The following is a 22729-nucleotide window of genomic DNA, read 5'->3' on the forward strand; positions in this document are numbered from 1 at the left end:
ATTCAGCACTGCCAACTGAAGTATGAAATGAAGCATTCTGTAAATTTATTATCCAAAAACATAAAAAAAAACACTATGAATTACAACTATAATACAATGGAATAACAATTTCTTGAAAGTTCTTTTATTACCTGGATTGGGTTTAGTGACAGTAACACATACACTAAAAGAGAAATAATTTTTAGATGCAAAATTAGGATATTTTAATTTCATAGAAAAGTAACAGATAAATGTTTGAACATTTCTTAGTAAATTTTAGAAAACTTAAGTGAACACTAAATATTATAAAGGAATTATAATTGCTTCCAATCTATAACAAATTCTGTCACATTCTTAAATTGAATTATTAGTTCAAAACCTTCTTCAAATACAACACATTCATGTTAATTGGATATGCTTTTACGTAAATTTAGAATATTATCCTTAAAAGGTATAAATAAGGTATAATATTATAAATTTATTAACCATAGAAGTTTTTTTTAAATAAACATTGATTAAAACCCTATTTTTTTAAATACTGGAATTATGAATGAGAGGCTTTATGTCAGTTATAAATTATTGAAACTTTTTATTTAAGCTTTTCAATCTTGTTATAGTAAAACAAAATTAGAAAAATAACCACTTTTAGACATTTATTATAAAGATAACTTTGAGATATTTCCATGAATAGGTCATAAAATATCTCATTGATATTAAAAGTCAAGAGAATTGTTAAAAATGCACACTAATTGATATTTCAAAGAGAATATTGTCAGGACAAATAAGTTGCAAGTACAGTACAGAACCCGTTATCCGGAAATCAGAAAACTAAAAAACCGGAACGAAATTCAATTAGTTTTTCCGCCATTTAAAAAAAAAAATTTTTTTTTCCTCATAAGATTTTAGGATTTTTCATTCTTTTTTGAAAGATGTTTACCTTACCATAATTTTGGAAATAATCATTAGTGTATTACTTCATCGTTCTTTCTTTTTTTTTAAGATTATTTAAAAAAATTTTTTTTAGTTGGGTTAACTATTAAAAAAACGGCTTTTTGTAGCGATTCAGAAAACCGGAAAAATCAGTTATCCGGAATATCGATGGTCCCGATCGTTCCGGATAATCAGTTCCCTACTGTATAAGAAACTCAAATTCACAAATAATGCAACTATAAAACAAATGTACTTCTTTCAGAACAACTTTATTGTTTTTAATAAGTAATTAAAGTGATAAACAAATCATTTAAAATATAATTACTTCTATGATACAGAGACTAAAATAAAAACAAAGATAATTAATGGATCCTGTGAAAAATTTAACAAAATATTTAGAAAAAAAAAAAGACTAAGGATGTTCAGCAATTGTTTAAAGGAATGAGAAAAAGTACAGATAATGGAGGTCAGATATTTAACTTTCTACATTTACAGGGATCTGTCCAGGCCGAATTTACTACCGTTTAGCGGTGCCTTCACAAATTCAATTTTAGGTGAGACGGTAGTTTCACAAATTCAACTTTAGGAAAAACGGTAGTTTCACAAAATACTTTTTCTTAAAATGTTATTTTTGTATCCCTTAAGAAACGATAAATCTATATTTTTACCATGTTTTTGTGTTGACTTTTTAATATAATTTTTCACAAATTATGCCAAAATTTTCACAAAATAGGTACCTTTCAGAAAAATCTAGACAGACCCCTGATTTATAGAATGACCAGCAAGATCTGGTAACAAAGAGAACTTTATAGCGAAATTTTTAGGGGGCCAAGGCTCACTCTAGGCTGTCATGCCCAGGCAATGTTTTGATTTTGAAGGATGAGTTTTTATAGTTTTCTACAAGATACAGTTTTAAGTTTTTCACATATTTAAAGCACATCTTTTCCTTAATAAATTTTTTAAGGAACATATACAAATAAAGAAAATTTAATTAAGATAATTTTCCAGGATTTGTTATGTCAATTTGACAAAAAATAGTTAACCATAACAAAAGCAAATAAAAAAATAAAAAAACAATTTAAAAAGTATTAATGCCAAAATTTTTTTTTTATAAATATTTGAAATTTAATTTGCTAGCACACAAAAAATAATGAAATGAAACAGTTGAAATCAAGTTTTCACTCAAAAATTACATGGCCGATATATGGACTTATATTCTGAAACTAACTTCATAAACATTTCTGTTTGTGCATACAAAAAATTATTTGATAAACAGTTCTATATAGTTATGGAAAGCGGTTCAAAACAAAAGTGCAATTATAATAAACTAAACTAAGATAGCACTTAGTCACTATTTTTTCTCTGGTACCTAGTAATAATCTACTTTTTAGTAGTATGAAATTAAAACAACAAAAATGTGGCAAAATACTACACATCCTCATACGGATTTCGAATAGAAGAAAATTTTGGAGAATAAAAAACTATGTTTTATGCTTATAATTACTACAAAAACAACTTTTTGACGTCACATACAATCTAAGCTTTTAAGTTACGGAAGAACTGCATAGGACAATTTTGCTCAATGATATCTGCTACTTTTTTTTATACTGAATTTTGCCTAAATATAACAAGACGTAGTAAAAAATATAGATGTATGAGTAAAACAAGCATGCTATAAAAAATGAAACTTTAACTTAGATTTATGTCAAGAATTTTAAGACTTACTTTACTTATATAAATACTTCAAGATATGCAAATTCAGCACTGCAAGAATTGTTATATACCATGATATTGACCAAGTTTATAAAAATGATGGGAAAGATAAAATGAAATTTCTCAAATAAAATATTTTTACCTCTGATTAATTATATAAATTTTAGGAAAAGCGAATGAACGTTTCTATAAATTATACATTATTTATTCAATGTCCAATCTAGCGTTTTGACTATTATATTTTTGGAAATATTCAGATCTTTCTTATTCTTGACTAATAACTAAGCAATATGATATCATGCTTGAAAATTGTTATCCTAAGACGTGTTTCAATGCTGTTTGGGTAAAAAAGCTCTCAATCACCTAAGCTTTGTTATTTGCAACTTTCAAGTAATAGGAAAAAATTTTTTAAAAAAATGCATGACATGATATTTAAATACTTTGGGTCAAAAATGACAAGCACTTTTTAAAATATTTAAAAAATAGTCGAAATCTTTGACTAATTTATTTCCCTTTTAATACTTGTTGGCACTTTTTTTAGTCGATTGTTGAAAAAAATAAATTTGGGTTGTTTGCTGTAAATTATGAAACAAAATTTATGCAAATTTACTACAAAAAAATTGAGTGCTTTCTAATCAAATGTGCTTTAAGATTTTCTTTTTGTGAAAAAGATTTTTTACAGATGCTACAAAAGTGAGGTCGTTCTCCAGTATGAACTAACACATGCTTTTTCAGATTCCAAGAAAATGGTGATTTGTAAGGACACAGCAAACAATTATACAGTTTTCCCTTCATAGAGGTATGTGTAGTATTGACCAATTTGCTAAAACCTAAAGAAAAAGAAAACATTATAGGATATAGAAAACATCAAGGATCAATAAAAATTAATGTGATGACAAATGATTATAAAATGCATATAATTCCCATGAGAGAACATATGTATTGAATTTTTATACTAATCAAACATCAACAATACATATTCTTAAAAAAATTATAAAATTTTTTCGATCTATTAAATGATTATATATTATATTTTATGTGCTTAGATACAATTATAAAGATTCAAAGGATAGATTTCAATTAAATAAAGTTACCTAGGGATCGAGTCATAAGTTGGTCGCAAAAACAAACTTTATCTGCTTGTTTATTAAACATCAAATGATTTTTCAAATTGTTAGAGCACAAATATCATATAAATAGACATACAATCGCTTCAGTACTACAATGAAACACCTTTTTCAGTAACAAAACACAAGATGAAAAAGAGAAACAGAGATGCAGAAGAAATCCTAAACAAGTTAACACAAGATAATAAAAAGATTGACCAATAGGGTTGGAGAACATAACAAGATCAAAAATCATAGCCAATAATAGTTGGGAGATGAGAGAAAACAAGATGGGATAGTGATAGGATGAGAACTCTATTGCATGTTACATGACATAGAAAAAAGTAATTTTTAAACATTTTGAAAGAAAATGTAATTAACTAAATTATTAGAATTTCTTAAAATATAGAATGATTTCTAGAAAATAAGGTCAGTGGTTGAGACAAAGAGCTAATTGATTTTAGGTGAGAACTCAAATCTATCAAAGATATTTTTGATAATCACTTTTTACGCTAGTTTTATGAAAGAATTATAATCATTTGAAATATTTCTTTTTATGCAATGGCCATACAAGTAGCAAAAATTAACAATAGAACAATTTTTAGAGATAGTAAAGCTATATAAAAGATCATAAAATATTAATATTAAGATGGTTAAATTTTACTATGCCTTGTGGTATTAATATTAGCATCAATTTTAAATGCAAAAGTAAATAATAAGTGTCATTAAAGTTACATTAGGTTTGATCAAAGATGTTCATCATTAAAATTTATAATTATAGTACTTTATTATGAAAGCAAATTTTTTATTTTGTTCAAAATATTTCATTGAAATACAGTTGACTTCAATACAAATACTGAGAGAAAAAAAAAAGAGAAATTGCTGAAATTTATAAATATAAGAGGTCAATTTATAAAGTTATTTTTGGTTGTGTGTAAAATGTTTTTTTCTTACATTAACTATTATATTCCTCGTATGATAAGGGACATTTCAACTATAAAATTAAAAAATTTTAAGGTATATTGTTGAAAAATGAACTATAAAATGAACAGTAATAAGATACCTTATAAAACATTAAAAATTATTTAACAGTAAAACTATTTTACTGTAGATACAGTAGCTATTTAATAACAGCAGCTTGTAAGAAAATAAAAACTTAGAGGTGTAAAATGTTTTAAGTAAAAAAATAATATCACAAATTTATGAGTCAAAGAGCTGCCAAACCTAAATAAAACATGCTTAGTGATAGTTTCAGAAATTTTATATGGGCAGATATTTTGTTTGTGACCATACACTAGAATTGCATGATTATGAGCTAAGCTGCATAAAATCATTGTTTATAATTCCACCAACACAGAACAAATATAAGAAATCAACTGAGCCACTTCGACATAAAATTGCGAAACAAAATTTTAAAAAACATCAATTCCTTTAAAAAAATATACAAAATATGTAAAGTAGAAAACAAAAACTTTGTTCCTTTTCATAATTGTTCTCTCGCATGAATTGCCATATGTGTCTTAAGATTTCCCTTCAAACTAAAAAATTTATGACAAATTGGACATGAGAATTTACGTTCTTTGGTGTGAGTCAACATGTGAGTCTTCAAGTTCCATTTATAAGGAGTTGTATAAGTACATAGAGAACAGAAAAAAATTGTCACGCCATCCATTAGCTTTGATTGGATAAGGTAATCTGAAAAAGAAATAAACTATATCATTCTGTTTATTCAAAATTAAATACACTAAGTAAAAAAGATATTTTTCATTAAAAAAAATTAATCATTCTAATTTTTTGAAGAATTAAAAAAAATTTCTTAATCTTTAACTCGCCAGTCTTTTTTTTCCCTTTTCTAATAATTTTATGAATTATTTCTGAAAACTGAAAAACAGATTGCTATGTTTTGAAAGAAGTTTCTTGAATAAACCAATCCCAGAGAAATAAATATTTAAGATATATGTGCATCGATAACATGAAGGGGAAAAAAAGGTTATTTTAATTAAGGCAAAAAATAATAGTTATGAAAAAGCAGTTGCTGTGCGCTATAAGGGGCCGTTCAAAAGGTAGGTTCACAAAAATGGAGAAATTTTAACACCCTCCCCCCCTTTTTCATAAAAATTAAAATAATTATGCTTTAAATAAAATTGAATATTAATTTAAAATAATTTATTCTTCAAAGTCAAATTTAAATTTGGTGTATGCTTATAATGTACGCACTTTGTATAATACCTCCCCGCTCCCCATCGTACAAATCCGCACAAAATAGCAAATCCCCTCCCCCCCTTCGGGATGTACGAACTTTTTGAACGGCCCCTAAGGGGATTAGGGAGACATATATCAGTAGAAGGAAATGGCAAAATTGATGGATTTCAACAATACTTAGAATGAAATAAAGAAGAAAAATATTAATATTGTTTGTAGTAACTGCATTTTTTCCCCTCAAAGTAAATGCATTTTATAGAAACTTTAAAATTTTAGTACAGTAATGATTTTGACTAAATTAGTATAATATTTTGATAAAATTATTTGAATATTGCAAGCCTGAAGTTTGATGCCACAAAATTTTTAGTGATTGATTGTATTTGTTTTGTATTTGATTGTATTTGTATTGATTGTAGTATTTGATATTGAGGCTTAACTGTATATGTATATATACTTTTCATAATTTTTTAGTTTTTAATCCTACTATAAATACTTGTATAATTAGAAGTCTATTTTTCGATAGATTAGATTGTTCCCACAATTTGATCGTATCATGTGCATGCATTACATGTTTTACCATTAATCTTTTCTCCATATAATTGAAAAACATTTTATCAGGGTTCATACAGAGATCAGAAGAAATCCAAGGAGTTCAAAATTTTAAGGACTTATCAAAAATTTAAAAACTTTGTGTAAAAGATAACTAGATAGTTTTTTTTTTTAATTAAAAAGAAGTTATTTTAAGGAACTTGCAAAAATATATATTTTGCATATTTTTTTCCAGCTTTTTTGAAATAAATTTTGACTTTGTCAAATTTCATCAAGAAAAATAAATAAAGTTATCACTTTTACACATAAATTACATTTTCCAGTTTCAAATATTTTAATAAATCTTGTTTAAGTACAGATGCTTAAAGATTAACGTAAAACCCTACCAATCTTATATTTTTAAATTTGAATACATAAGAAAATCTAAGGCATTTTATGGAGAAAAAAAAATCTCAGAAAATTATTGATTAAATTTGCTTGTAACATGTAAAATTGAAATTATTTGCTGTTATTTTTTTCTTCTAACTCCTGCAATTTAATTTTTCGTTTCTTTTAAAGTTTTACTTAAACTATTAGATTTTGACAGCTAAGTCATATCATTTAGTTTCCCTGCTTGGACAGCAAATTCATCAGTGGACTTAGTTCATCTATGCAACACACTAAGCTAAGGAGTTTCTAAGGACTAATTCTAAGTAGTTCAAAGTATTCCTTGGAGACTTTTTTTATTTAAAAGGAGTATAAGGAGTCTGTACGCACCCTGCATTTCATAAGAAAATTTACATAAAAGCTGGATTATAATTTATAATAAGAATCAATTTTTTTTTACTCAGTGAAAAAGATTTTGAAGCATAATATAACAAAAAATACTTTTCAACAATTGTAAAATTAATTCAAATTTAATTCCAAGCATCAGAGAAAAATTTATTTTGCTTCAACATAATAAAACAAACATTTGATAGATTGAAGTAAAGCCTATGTTATAGACTTTCTCTATAAGTAAGTACTATTTAATACTTATTTTTTTCTTTAAAATCCTTTTTTTCTTCTCTTGGAACAGAGAAATAAGAACACTTTATACAAATATACATAATTTGACATGAATCCAAACAGCTTTCTCAATCATAAAAGCAACTTGAACATTATACAATATATATGAGCTACACTTACGCAGTTGCCAACGTAAAAAGAGGAGAGAAAAAAAGAGATTCTACAAATTATTAATTTCATCTTAACCATTGTATAGTATCTAAAATATATTTGACACAGAATTTTCATAGTCCATAAAATACAAACACTGTACTAGCAATCATAAATTTTAATAAACTGCTATATATTTTCTTAATAATATTTTCCATTTATGATTTACTTTAAATGGAAAAATTATGTTTATGATATTAAACTGAAAATTTTGAATAGAGATAGATATTGAATCAATTTTAGATAAACATAACATAATCTTTATTAAATCTTAAAAAAAGAGTTCTTAAAAATAAAAAAATTCTAAATAGAATATTAAAAATAAAAAAAAGAGAAAAGAAAGCCTTAAACTGATTAATATAAATGAGATTTACTTCATTACTTAGTAATACTCATTTTAAAGCATAAATAAGCAATAGATTTAGCAGGGGTCTGTCCAGACATTTTGTGAAAGGTCCGGTTTTCATGAAATTGTGAAAAAATTAAGCACATTCTTTCAACCAGGGTCCTGCTTTTGCGAATTTGTGCAAATATGGTCCGGTTATTGCAAAAAACTTTTTTAAGGAGTTTTTAAACTGTAAAGAGATACAAGAACATGCTCAGCACTGTAAAATTATAATTAAAAAAAAAATTTCAAAAATAAACAGCAATTGCTGCTTCTAAATTAGAAATGCAACATACAAATATTTGGTATTTAGCCTATACTGCTGACCGCAGAATATTCATTTTGGACGAATAATGGAAGAATCGTCTGCCGAAGACGAAACTTAATTCGTTTACATCCATCTTTTTTGTTTTCTGCCCTGGGAAGGGTTTATTTAATTAACAAAACAATAATGAAGATAAACAAATTTGTGAAGGGTCCGTTTTTAAGTTAAAATATTTTGTGAAGGGTCTGTTAACGGACCCAAATTTCTTCTAAACAGATCCCTGCTCAGTAAAAAAATTTACTTTAATTGAGAGACTTTTATTCAGAAACCTTCAAAATTTTAAGAAAAATATACAAAAATGAAGAGAATTTTTGATTTGACTAGCACCAGGTCAAGAAAGCAAGATTCTGCTTTGTGTGCATAATTGGGTCACCGATTAAAATGGTAGCATGAAACCCTAAGAATGCTTGATTAAAAATCTATAATTTAGGCCTAAATAAAAATGAAATAAGAAACAAAAAAAGCTATAAATTATAAGTATCCTTCTTTAAAATGCTTGATTTTATGGTAAGATAATGCAGAGTGCTGTGCAAATTTTTCACCACAAATTCTACATTGATAAGGTTTTTCCCCAGAATGCAGTCTCATGTGAACCTTGAGGTTATNTCGTGCATATCAAAGAAACATTATTTTATTCAAACAATTCTCATTTGTATAAGTTCTTATAGAAATTAACCACATTATACATTTGTTTCATTAAATAAGGAGAAATATTAGCTTTTTTGCAAGAAAAACATTAGGTTGGAGAACATTTTTAGGCATCATAAATGTTGCAAATGAAAGAAAAAGTTTTTTCAAAAAAAATAAAGATAGGCAACTTTTAGGTACGCTTAGATAGACAACTTTTGTATTAATACTATCATATCTACAGGCTAATTTAAATTGTCAAAATGTGGAGGTACCAATTTGAAAAGACTTAAATTTTTTTTTCATTTAAATTACTTTAAAAATAAATGTTGTTAAGAGATTTAAAGATGAAAGTAATTTATATAATACATCTTAACCGTAAAAAAAATTATTATTATTATTTTTTGAAAGAGGGATGTTGGGAACTTTTTTCAGTATTTTGATTAAAATATTATTTTTTATATTTCGTTACTAGTAAACTTTAATGCAATATGAGAGAAATATTTTTTCATAAAAATTATTTTAATGATTGCAGTAATGAAGAGTAAAAAATAAATTTACCAGCATTTTCAAATATTTTCTTACGTAGAAGGTATTAGTATTTTTAATGATTAGCATAAAATAATTTTTAAAACAATTATTAAAGTGGTTTTAATATAAAAAGAGGTTATAAAACTTTAATAAGTTAATTATTAGGATGAATTTTAGTTTTATTTTGTATGGACAGTTAATTCCATATAAAATTCCTGTCTATATAAATCGAAATCTTTTTCCTCTTACTTTCCAAGAAAATTAAGCATCTTTCACATTCAATTTAAATTTACTCTATTACAATTATTCAATCTACAATAAAGGAAATAATTTTTTTCTTAAGTCAAGTGAAAGAAAAGTAAAATAGTGTGAACAATGTTTATTTACTACATCAAACTTAAATTTAAGTCAAGTAAATTACAGTTAAGAAACCTAGTAAAAGATACACATTAATTTACGAGTATAGGGATATACTTTTTAATTTGTATTGTAGCTCTATACTTGACTAAAGGCAAGCTGCACTATTTGTAAGTAGAATAGTCTTCATTAGTAATATGTTGACTGACATTTATCATAAATAAAAATATTAACTATATTTCCAGAAATTTTAACGAGTCCACAGATAAGTGGGGCAATTTTTGTTAAAAAACCTTTTATTTCATAATGTTTCTTACTTCGCAGAAGCAATTTTATTTCAAAAAATTGAAAATACATTAAAAATAGAAACTATTAGAGAAACAATAAGAAAATACAGAGAAAAAAATATATAACATCAATAATATAAACAATTCGTGCAACAACAACAAAAAAATTTAATAATAATCTTTTAGATCAATATTTATATACTTTCTATAACTTGAATATTAAAATATAACTGCAATAAACCACCTAAAACAATTTTAAGAACAAAAATCTCATAATAAGTTTACTCTTTCAAAATTGAATACAGTCATCTGCAAAGAATGAAAATAAAAGACTCCATGAGTTAGTCCTACAAAAAACATAAAAAGTACTTGATGATTTTTAACTATGTTATATCATATAAAGTTTACAAATGTTACGTCTGTAATGGTGGAATTGTACATTAGTAATTATGGATACTCTCAGAGTATGTCGGCATAGGGAATCACTTCATTTTCATTCTGCTGGTTCTTAAGGAGTGTCCATTCATAAAAATTCTAAGCAAAGTTTCAGGCTTCAAAGAGTTTCTGTAGTCCTGATCTATAACGAGTAAACACTAACTTTTACTCGGGAAAAATGATAGTTTCAAAAAAAAATTTTCATTTCACAAAAAAAAAAATTTCTCACAAGCATTAAATATTTAATCGCCAATAGGGAGGTGGGGAGTGAAAATTTTGCTCCGTATTATAGATGCATATTTGTTGTAAATTTTAAAAATATACAAATGGCTAAGAAAAAGGCAGAAATTATGCTTTGAAACATTGCATTAAAAAAGTATATTTAATTTACTGATGCAATGTGATATTAAAAATTCCTTAAAAACATCAAATATTACGATGTGTGTAAATTTCTGGATTCTTTAACCCTTACTTCCATAAGTAATATTTCCATTAAAATATTTATTTCCAATATTTAATGGTATGTTTTGCTTAAAATACTCACAAAGAGTAGGAAAAAAAACATGCAAAAGAAAAAAATTGGTATTTAAATAATACTTTAATTATATATATATATAGGTAAAAAATCAACATTGTCCTTTGCCTCCAGCACATATTTCTGAAATTAAGTAACTTACTATATTATAGAAATGTTAATGAGATAAATGCCTGCATAATCTGATATATTATGACTGTCTACTTGAATATGTACAATCAATATTTAAAAAAATTTTTGTGTGCATATTTTGCTCTACACATCATTATATATATGTCCCCAACTTTTGTGTAATTGCTGTCCCAAGCACAAAAAGAGTCAATAAACACTATAGGAGCACAAGTAGAATAAAATATAACTTCCAGGTTCTAAAGAACAATCTTCTTTACAGAACAGTAANTTAACAATAAAAAAAACGGCTTTTTGTAGCAATTCAGAAAACCGGAAAAACCAGTTATCCGGAATAGCGATGGTCCCGACCGTTCCGGATAATTGGTTCCCTACTGTATATATATTAGGTAAAAAATCGACATTGTCCTTTGCCTCCAGCACATATTTCTGAAATTAAGTAACTTACTATATTATAGAAATGTTAATGAGATAAATGCCTGCATAATCTGATATATTATGACTGTCTACTTGAATATGTACAATCAATATTTAAAAAAATTTTTGTGTGCATATTTTGCTCTACACATCATTATATATATGTCCCCAACTTTTGTGTAATTGCTGTCCCAAGCACAAAAAGAGTCAATAAACACTATAGGAGCACAAGTAGAATAAAATATAACTTCCAGGTTCTAAAGAACAATCTTCTTTACAGAACAGTAAAGTTTTTCACTTCTTTTAGGGTTAAAGTCTTTTAATTTTAATTTCATCTTAAAGAACAATAAAATACAATTCATAGACTTAGGGAACATTCTTACTGAATATGGTCCTACTTAACCCCTTAACTGTATTTACGTGATTCACTCCCCAGTGCCACTGTTTTTCGCTCAAGTGCACTTTCTTATGTGGTGTTTAGGTGGAGGAAAATGATGCACGTGTTGCAATTTAAAAACAGTTTACTTTTACAAGAAGAGAAAAAGGAAAGAAAGAAAATACATAATTTAAATTAAAGAATAAAAATACAATATAAAAGATGTTAAAACTTAGCTGTTGTATGATAAATCCTGAAACATGGTTGGACACATAAACCAACATCACATTCATTGCACTGTTAGCGGGATTCGCGACAAATTTTTTTTTTCTTGAACAAACGGCACATTTTTGCAATGCATTTTTCTTTGAAGACGTTGATGGAAAGAGTAAAAAGCACAAATACACACGGGAAACGAAAGCGAAAAAAGAATAAACCTCAAATAGAGACATGCAAGCGATTAATATGATATCACTATTCCATATTACATCCTTTTCCCATTCCCCCTCCTCCGAAATTAGTAATACATTCGCAAAGCAAACACTTTCAAGGTCATTTTACTGCATTCTGAAGTAGGGGGTGTAGTTCTATTTATAGCAGCGCAATGCAAAGCATTGTACTTTGGGAAAGCGTATATATACGTCTGCGGCAATTAATGCATCGTCTGGCCGAGACGTAAATTTATGCCCGTGGCAGTTAAGGGGTTAAAATTCCCCTATGAAATTTTCAATTTCTAAATTTATATTTTAAATAATTTTCTATTCTGATTAGAAAGTGACAAAAAATACTGTTAGTACAGCACAGGGTAGATATTGTGTATAAAAATAAAAAGCTTGTTTTCAAACATTTGAATTCTACACAAAATTGTAAATTTACAACAAAAAGAGACGGAAAGAATATCTCCACTTTTCTCTTCAGGTAAAAACCAAATAAACTTTTCAGTTTGTAAGCAAGCAGACAAGTTTGCTGGCTCGTAACTGTTTGTGTCCAAGAACTGACTCATTACTATCCTCTTTTTTTAATTATTGCCATTGCACGCAAAAATAAATTTTAAAATCACAAACAAGAATTTTGGTTTGAAATTACTAAGAATGTGCTTACAAAATATGGTCTTACTTAAAATAATATAAAAATATAAGTGATTCAAAGATGTTTTTGCAATGAAAAAGTAAAAATCCATAATATTTTTTTCAAAATTTAGACATGATTCTTTAAAAAATATTTATTTAATTTTCAAATAAATATTATTTTAAATGTTTCCTTACATTTACTTATTATATATTTATTCATAGAAAAAAAAATTTCTACACATATTTTTAATGTGCTTAAGTCAGGAAACAGCAATCACAATTGTCCATGCTATTACATTTTAAAATTTTCACTACATTTTTAACTTTTTTTTATAGTTGGTTGTCGAATTGTATACTTTAATGCATGGTAAAAATTATCAACACTAAATTAATAAGATGAACTTTTCCTAATTGTCTTCAAGTTAATGTTTCAAGATCCCATACATTATAGAAATGTAATAATGTACACAAGCACACTAGTATTTCTTTCATGCATGAGCAAAGAAATTTACACTTAATAACTATTAACTCTAAACAGTGAACAACTTTGTAACAATTACGATGAAACGAACACCTCTGAACTAAAGTACCTACACTGTTGATATGAAAGCAAGAACTTCCAATATAACTTTCTTTCGCAAAAAGAGAAATTTAAAATTTTGGTTTTATGAAGGAAATATTGAAATATTAATTGGCAAAACGATGTTAGATTGATTAAAACAAATCATAATTAAAGAATTATTTTAATTGAATACAAAACTACATGCATACCTGCCAACTCTCCCGCATTTTGCGGGAGATTTTATTTTCATATTTAAAGTGGTAGTAAATACATACTATTTTTTCTTTTATAAATTTAATTTTTAAATGATTTTGATCACCACTATTCTTACAAAAATTAAGCTTACATATTAATATGCGTTACTATCATGGTTGTCAACTTAATTTTTTTCAAATACAACGTATTAGTTTGCTTAAAATTGAAGTTTTAATTCCATTTTAATACCACTGGGAAAAATGATAATGGAAGGGATTAAAAGTTGGCACGTCTGTACATGGTATGAATGCTGTCATATATAATCTGAATTAGCTTTTTCGGCAGTTATAATATAAACTTAACAGTAAAAAGGCATTATTTTTGAAAAATTAAACAAAATATTATTTTCTGTTTAACTACAAATGTACACAAATATTATTTTTTTCTTTCTTATTTCAGTTTACTTCATTGTAATGGAGGAACCAGAGATTTCTGCAACATTGCTTATAGCTTTCATTGAATTCCAACATAAAGATTTAATTATAGATGGCGCTATAAATGCTTCGGCTGTTTACAGTTTATTTATAATTTGTATAATTTTAACGACGAGGTACACGTACTTTACAAACAGTATAACGAAAAGCGATACCGCACAAGCTCTTTCCTTTTGCCGCCTAATCGAATTGTGACACTCCCTCAATTTTCAGCGAAGCATTTTTTATTAAAATTTTTAAATTCGTAAAGACTATATTGACAACGAAATTTTTCTACAATTTTTTTCCTTCTTTGTATTTATTTCTTAAAATAGATAAGCTAGTATTTTTTAAACACTTTCTTGTAGTGATTTTCTTTTTAACGTAAAATTACAGCAGATTAGAAATAAATATAACCATACAATTCTTTAATAGCAGAAATAGAAAAAAAAGCACATTAAAAAAATGGGGGGTATAAAGTGAAATCTTTAGAGTCAGAAGCTGAAGTATATTCATTATTAATACCAGTTTATGTCTTTTCCCCCTTTTTAGGGAAAGAAGACTAAAAATTGAAAATCGTATAAAGAAACTTCGTATTCCTTCAGTTTTTACTACCTGATTTTATTCTTTTTTATATTGAAAGAGTATTTTTCAGTGTCACATAACTTATTTTTTACGTAACTAAACTATATAAATAACTGAGAGTCTACTGACGACCCAGAAAAATTTCGGTACGATGAAATAGCTTTCGGAACAAAAAGTTATTTCAAAACGAGTTGCTTTGAATTTTTCTGAAAATATATTTCTTCTTATAAAAATATTTTTTTTAATAAATAAATTTTGAGACATGGTTAGAATTTATACCATAATAGAAGGCTATTTAACCACCTTTATTAAAACAAACTAATACTGCCGTGCAATTGAAAAAAGAACATTAGGGCTTCACGATTGATTTTGAGAAAATTGACTTAACAACTATTTTCTTTCTATTGATAATGCTATCAACGATAAAATAGAATTTCATCGTACAAAGATACCTAGTATATAAATATCTCGATTTTGAATTTTTTGTCGTTTACGTCGATTTTTCTTTTGCACGGCAGAATACAGTTCTAGTAGAATTTCGAAACATTAACTATGAGAGTTATGTACATGATATTGAAGGCTTGCTTTGCTCTTGAATCGTTTGTTACAGAAGGAGCAAGAAAATGCGCTTTCACAATGCACTAACATATGAGTTTTGAGGTTTCCTTTTAAGCCAAAAGCTTTTTGGCATACATTGCAAGTGAATTTACGCTCCCCAGTATGGGTAAGTAGATGGTTCTTTAAGCTTCCTCTGTGTGGAGTGGAATATGAACAAAGTGAACAGTAGTTGAGAATGCCAAAAGACTTGGTTCTTGACTTGGTAAACAAATCTAAAAATGAAAAAAAAAATTAAAATTAACTTAATCATTTAATAATTTGTTGGTAGGTTATTACACCATCAAAAAGCAAATTTTTCGGGGGGCACCAATTGTAAAAAGTGATGAACTAAACATAAAAAATAGATCAATGAATAGCTTTCAGACAGAAATAAAAGTAAACTAAAAGTCTGTTCACAAAACTTTTCTTTTAAAAATTGGTGCTAGATCTAATAACACATGAACACTGTTTGATTTGTATCTGTCGAGGTATGTCTTGCTTACAAGTAATGCAATCCTGAAATTTTAAATATAATCTTTGGGAAAGTTCTTTAATGAAAGACATTGTTATAGGTTAAAAAGAAACAATAGTACATGTTTAAAACAATGTTAGTCAGACACGTTTTTGTTTCAGCAAATTGAGAATCAACACTAAGGTTACTTCAATTTAAGATAATAGACCAAAAATGAAAATATATTTTGTGATCAAGTTTTATTCATTTATTTATTTTTTAAATTGTGCAAGAGTTAATTTTACAATTTTTTTTAAAATTATGTTAATTTTACATCGATTTTTTTTTTCTTAAAAAACTATATCAATAAACCTGGTATACAATTTTAAATATCATAATATGTATTCATGTTTCTCGATTCTCTTTGTTTTATCTTTTGATGTACTGTCAATGTGACACACTTGTAATGCAGCTTAATTTCCATTGTAGGTACAAGTTGTGTATTGAATAGTACCAGTTGAATAATGATGTTCATAAAAGCTATGATGGAGCTCTCATGAGAGATAGAACTCATTTGTTTTAACATAATCTACCAAAAAATTTTCACTGTCTAATTTAGAAATTGCAAGATTACTTTCCTTAATAACCTTTTGCTTATGGGTAGTAAAAAATTACTGGTTTCACCATGTTAAGCACCACAAGGAAAAGGTTAATATTGTGCAGGCATTCTTAATTAATAATGTGTAGTCAGATTTTTTTTAAATGATAATAATGACTCTTAGTTATTGTTGAACAAGGTCTTGCAATAATTGAGAAATAACTCATTGCGAGAAAACAAACTTTTTTGTAGAATTTCTATTGAAGAACAGGGCTGGTTTTCTTCTGAATGCAACAAAGAATTTTTTCTTATAATTTTACTACTAAATTCACCAAGTCACCATTCATTCGGACATCAACTTTCGCACTTCTAATTTATTTACATTCATACAATTAAATCTATAAGTTTTTAAAAAAATGAATTATCATATCAATTACAAATTCAATTTTTTTCTGAAAAAAAAAAAAAAATAAATAAATAAATATATAAACATTTTAAATTATATATACGAACGGGAAAAATTCAAAATAAAGTGATGGTAACATTGGATAACTAACCCTCCAATATTCTCTTTTTTTAAAAAAATGTCTGTTGTTACAAAACACAAGATGAAATTAAAAAAATAAATAAATAAATAAAAATAAAGAAAGATTTTTAGTATTCTAGGTGTTGATAAATTAAAAAAATTAAATAAATAAGTAAAGGAGATGCATGAAGCTATTAACAGGCAATTCAAAATAATATCTGCAATTTTTATTCCAAGTATAAATAAAATAATCATATGTTTCTCAAACTTTAAATTTATGTTAGGAGTCTGAAGGCATCAGGTCTGTTCCAGACATAAAATCCTCGTCTTGATATTTGCGACTTATACCAGGTGTCCGAAAAAGTGGCTGAAAATTATACAAAACTAATTAATGATAATCAATTAATCTAGTTAACAGTTTTCAAAATTAAAAACAAAGTTTGAAAGCAGATAGCCCTGCTAGTAGAAAAAAGTATAAAACAATATTTGCAGTATGTCAGACCATTCCAACTAAAACATATGCTAGAGTGTCTGACAACTTTATCCTATGATTGCACCACATTATTGAAACAAGTGAAAGATAATTTGAAAACACAATTTCATAATTTTCACAGCAGCACCATTTTCCAATGAACTCAGCAATTATTTTTTAAATTGGGATGGGAATTCCTGACTTTCAAAACAGATATGCTAACAGTAAAATTTCCTTTTCTCTTAAATAATTTTTTTTTAATCACCGATTATTTTGAGACACATGGTAATTTTTTTAATAAAGTATACAAGGGTATATGATTTATGTCAAAGGAAATGAAGAAAAATAACTAAAACAGCAAATGGAATTACAGTTTAATATGGATAAAGACAAGAATTTTTTTCTGATTTGGGCAATTCTTTCCAATTTTCCAATTAGAATTCAGATTTAGGACGTTATTGTTCTAAATCATCAAATATTCAGTGTATCTGAGCTTTCTGAATAACTAAATTAGTAAGAGAGAAACCACATTTCAATTTCACAGTATAAATGAATAAGAATAGACAATTTCTATAAAAACAATAATAAAACAAAGGAAAATGTTTGTCCTTTTTATTTGATATAATTCTAACAAATTCATCTAAAATAGCTAATTGTACATACATGCTAACACACACACATATACATATATGAAAGATATCTATGTTTTGATTTGCACACTACAGACTAGAAAATGATTATAGTATATGTATAATATATCTTTGACACAGCAAACTACTTGTTTGTTTCTAAACACACAGAAGCATACAGAAGTTTTGAATTTAAAACTTCATGTACATATAATGCATAGTAAATATCACTCAATAAAGCTGCTTCATTTTGATAACATAAAAAAAAAAAAATTAAATATCACAATAAAACAACAAAAAGACTTTTGTTTCAAATAAATAAATTTTTTGATGAAGTATTTTTTATCACACAGGAATAATAAGCCATAAATAATACATAACAATGATGAAAATATATTTTTTTTCTTTTCAAATAGATAAAAATTATTTGAAAATCAGATTAATTTTACTAACATGCATTCAATAAAGACAAATATGTAAAAACAAGAACTAAAATGGTGTCAAATAGCGAAAGAGAAAAATGAGTTAAAACAGTCGTTAAATGTTAACAATCACACAAACTTATACAAAAGAAAACTACAGGAATAATAAATTAAATGCACCATAATGCAAATCATCAAACTCATTTTGACCTTTTAGCTAACTTGTTCTGAGAATATTTATACAATACATTTTTGTAATTAAGTCTTGTTAATTTTAAAAAAGAAATAGGCTCAATTTTTTAGATGCAGTATTTCTTTCCCAAATTAACAAATACATTTGTCAAATCAAGAAACATTATTAATTTTGAAATTATTTTGAAGAAAAAAAAATATCACAACGGGGAAGTTTTGTTAAATAATAATTGTATATAAAAAGAAATTAACAAAGAAAACATACAATTTAAGGGAACAGATCATAATTATTAAAAAAAGACTACTATATCACAATATAGTAGGCTAAATATTTCTAAGAAAAAAAAATTAAAAAGCAAAACACAATCTACAAAAGCACAAATAATGGAAGTTTGCAAAGACAGGAAATAGTTGCAGTATAATATGAGAAGCACCATTATTATAGTCAAGCTGCAGAATCAAATGTTGATGATGGTGCTTCTCATAATATTGAAACAATTGCCTGAAATTAGCAAATTAGATCATTTGCGCTTTTATAGGTTGAACTCATTTTTATACATACAGTAATGTTAAAATATTAATAATGTTACATAAGGTATAATATTATTATAATTAGTATTTTCATATTGGAATTTTATTTCTTGGTCTCTTTTTTCCTACAATATGTAAAATCCAATAATGAATTTTCTTTAATTTCTAAGCTTGCACAACAGCAAAACATAAGAAATATTTTTAAGAGTTTCAGAATAAATAATAATAACAACTTACAATTTTAAAAAAAAGTATATATTCTTCTACTAATATTGTACTTAAAATTTGTTTCAATATCAGGGTTTTATAACACACATATTAACACTGATAAAACACATTGTTTTTCAATATGAAAATATTTCAATAAATATTCTTCATAGAAATGGGACAAAAAGTATCAGTTTGATAAGCATGGTCCTAAATGGAGTGAATTTTTTGTTTGATTATGTTCATGTTCAACTCATGTAGAAAAAAATTAACATTTAAAATTTTGTTATGTAGAACTCTATGAATCTACCTTTCAAAGAAGCCAATAAGCATATACTAGGTATCTCTTTATTTTTTTAAATATGAAATGCTCTCAATAATTTTGGACAGATTATGCAAAAAGAATTTAAAATGGCACTGATAAATCAAGTTAACTCATCACACTTTGATTGCATATTAATATAAGGAAGACAATTTTAAATTTTATCTACTCAAATTAAATAAATATATTCAAATGAATTAAAACACATTTAAATAAAAATGACTAAGATATTAAAAATTAGAAAATATTTATTTATCTATTGTTATAAATTTATTGTTTATGTCTTTATTTATAAGTATACAAATGTCTAAAAAGAGATTTTTAATACTTCTTTATAAAAAAGATTTGTGCCATATAATTAGAAATTATAATAAAACATATTAAATATCACAAACATTTAAAGGAAGAAATAGAAATTGTGATTAAAACATTTGGCATATAATTTATTTATCGTTTCTTTTAATGCATGTTCGAAATCAAATCAAAAAATGTTTTGATTTTTCATAGAATATGTAACAATATTTTATATCCTATTTAAAGAAAGATTGAGCGTTGCTAAAATACTGTACTAGCTTACTCAATAAATTACACCAATTTCCAATAGCATACTAGAAAAACTTTACAGATTCTCCTTGTTTTGTAATGCTCACAGCTAACATTTTACATACTGATATTTGATACTGAATCAGACAGCGTCTACTCTGAAAATAAATACATTGCACAAAATATTATATGGTGTCACAAAAGCTTTACAAAAATACTACTTATATGAGAATATTACTTTTCTAACCAGAATATATGACATAAGCTTGACTGAAAAGGAAAGCAGTTCACTAACTCGCTGAGTGGCTGTAACATAAAAAAACCTGTGAGTGTAAATGATTTGTCACTGATATTCAGCTTTTGCATAGATTATTCACAGGCTTAAGCAACACAATATGCAGATAAAGCCACTCAATGGGTTAATAAATAAGCAGCACTACATTACCAAGTCCGTTCTGCTAAAATCTAGACAAAGAAAATGATAAAAGTTATAGTAATATGTTGTTCTGATCATATTTTCTTTAAGGCTTGTTTCCTTCTTTAAAAATGACAAAAGCTTTCAAACAAATTCTGTGCATGTTATTTTTAAATTTATAAACAGTAACAATAAGATATCTTTTTAAATAGTAAACATAAGCCTGGATGATGAAATAACTCAAACACACTAGTTTTAACTGTTTTTAGTTTTTCTGTGGAAACTGTGTTTTCTCTTTCTGCAACAGTGTTGGAAATTTTTATATGTTTAACATTTTAATTGATACCACATTATGAATGTAAACAATAAAACTAGAACAAAACAGTAAAACATTTTGAATGATCATAACTATACCTTTTAGTATTTGGTACTATTTTTTATAATAATCATGACTTTTATTATATAATGTTTCCTATTTAATTTGACCTCATTGGTACCAGAGCGTTTTGATTTTAACAAACAGTTCAAAACTTACTAAAAGAATATCTATTTCCCATAAAGAATGAATGATTTCTCAATTTTTCATAGAATTACCAAACATGTAGAAATGTATAATAAATCTAAATGTATAATAAATGATCAATCATTTTTAAATTTCTTAAAATGTTTTTAACTTAACTAAATTTATGTTGATGATGATTCAGAAAATTTTATTTATGTCTGAAACAATACAGAGGACTTTTTGAGATTTCTAATTATCTAGGGGGCATAAACCAATGTCATTTGGGTCAACAGCAAACAAAGATATAAACACCATTTTAAAAATCTTGATATTTCAAAATGTACAAGGAGTTTTGAAAAATAATTTTGTTAGGCTACAGCGGGCAAAGCAAGTGATGCCTCTGAAGAATTAATAATCTAATTATTATTTTGTAATATATTTTGTTTGAAATACCTATTTTATTTTAACTTTTTTAAAATATTTTATTTTCAATTTATTAATTAGTCTTTAGAAGTAAATGAAAAAACACTATTTCTTTGCCGAATTTTTTTAAAAAAAGAAAATATGATCAGAGATATTCCCAAAAAGAATGCATTAAGCCACATAAAATCAGCAGTCTTCTTACAACAATTTTGTACGTTATTGAAATGCTCAAAGGTGCACTTTTTTTTGTTTTCAATTACAGTTGATAGTCAAAATCTTGTGTTTGTGGTTCATTCCATCTCACATGACTTTTTTGATGACTTACAAGCGCAGATTGTTGTGTGAACTTCTTATCACACATATCACATTCGTAAGGACGCTCACCAGAATGTAGCCTCATGTGAGTTTTTAAATTTCCTTTCAAGCTAAAAGATTTATGACAAATGTTGCAGACGTAACGTCTCTCTCCAGTATGAACCAACATGTGTGTTTTAAGATTTCCTTTGTATGCAGTGGAGTATGAACACATTTTGCAAAAATTCAAAGGACTGCCATCTTTGGGTTTGTTTATGGGAAATGAATTTCTGTTGAGAAGCCCTAAAATTAAATAAAGTGTTAAAAATTTTACATTTAATACAATTATATAGGTTTTTTTTTAAAATAAAGAAACATGTTTGATCAAGCTAATTTACATTACAAACGATCTCAAAGAGGATAGCTTAATTCTTTTAAAAATAATATATTTCAGAATGATCTACTTCACTTTAATTATTTTATCACCTAAAACACATAAATGTGGTATAGAGTAAAATATAAGAATTCTATAATAACTTAATAGATTACCAATCTGTCAGTCAGCTTTTTACTCAAAACACAGTTCAAAAAGCATGTTTAAGAAAATGTGCTCAGCTTGAAAGGGATTTTTATAAAAATT

The 22729-nt window shown here is 26.2% G+C and overlaps 2 protein-coding genes across 2 annotated transcripts in view; both read right to left on the reverse strand.

Annotated features, from left to right (window-relative positions):
* LOC122269329 (gastrula zinc finger protein XlCGF57.1) overlaps positions 1-13083 on the reverse strand; it is a 23615-nt gene extending 10532 nt beyond the window's left edge. The window contains exons 1-3 of the mRNA XM_071181821.1: positions 12957-13083; positions 5304-5423; positions 3303-3452 (exon numbers count right to left, since the gene is read on the reverse strand). Coding sequence (XP_071037922.1) covers positions 3303-3452; positions 5304-5423; positions 12957-13083 — 397 coding nt within the window. The remainder of the gene's footprint in view (positions 1-3302; positions 3453-5303; positions 5424-12956) is intronic.
* LOC107445576 (tRNA Selenocysteine associated protein) overlaps positions 1-22729 on the reverse strand; it is a 363438-nt gene that overhangs the window by 177806 nt on the left and 162903 nt on the right. The gene's annotated exons all lie outside the window — the stretch shown is intronic.

Source organism: Parasteatoda tepidariorum, chromosome 6, assembly GCF_043381705.1.
Source record: "Parasteatoda tepidariorum isolate YZ-2023 chromosome 6, CAS_Ptep_4.0, whole genome shotgun sequence".
Taxonomy (NCBI): Eukaryota; Metazoa; Arthropoda; class Arachnida; order Araneae; family Theridiidae; genus Parasteatoda; species Parasteatoda tepidariorum.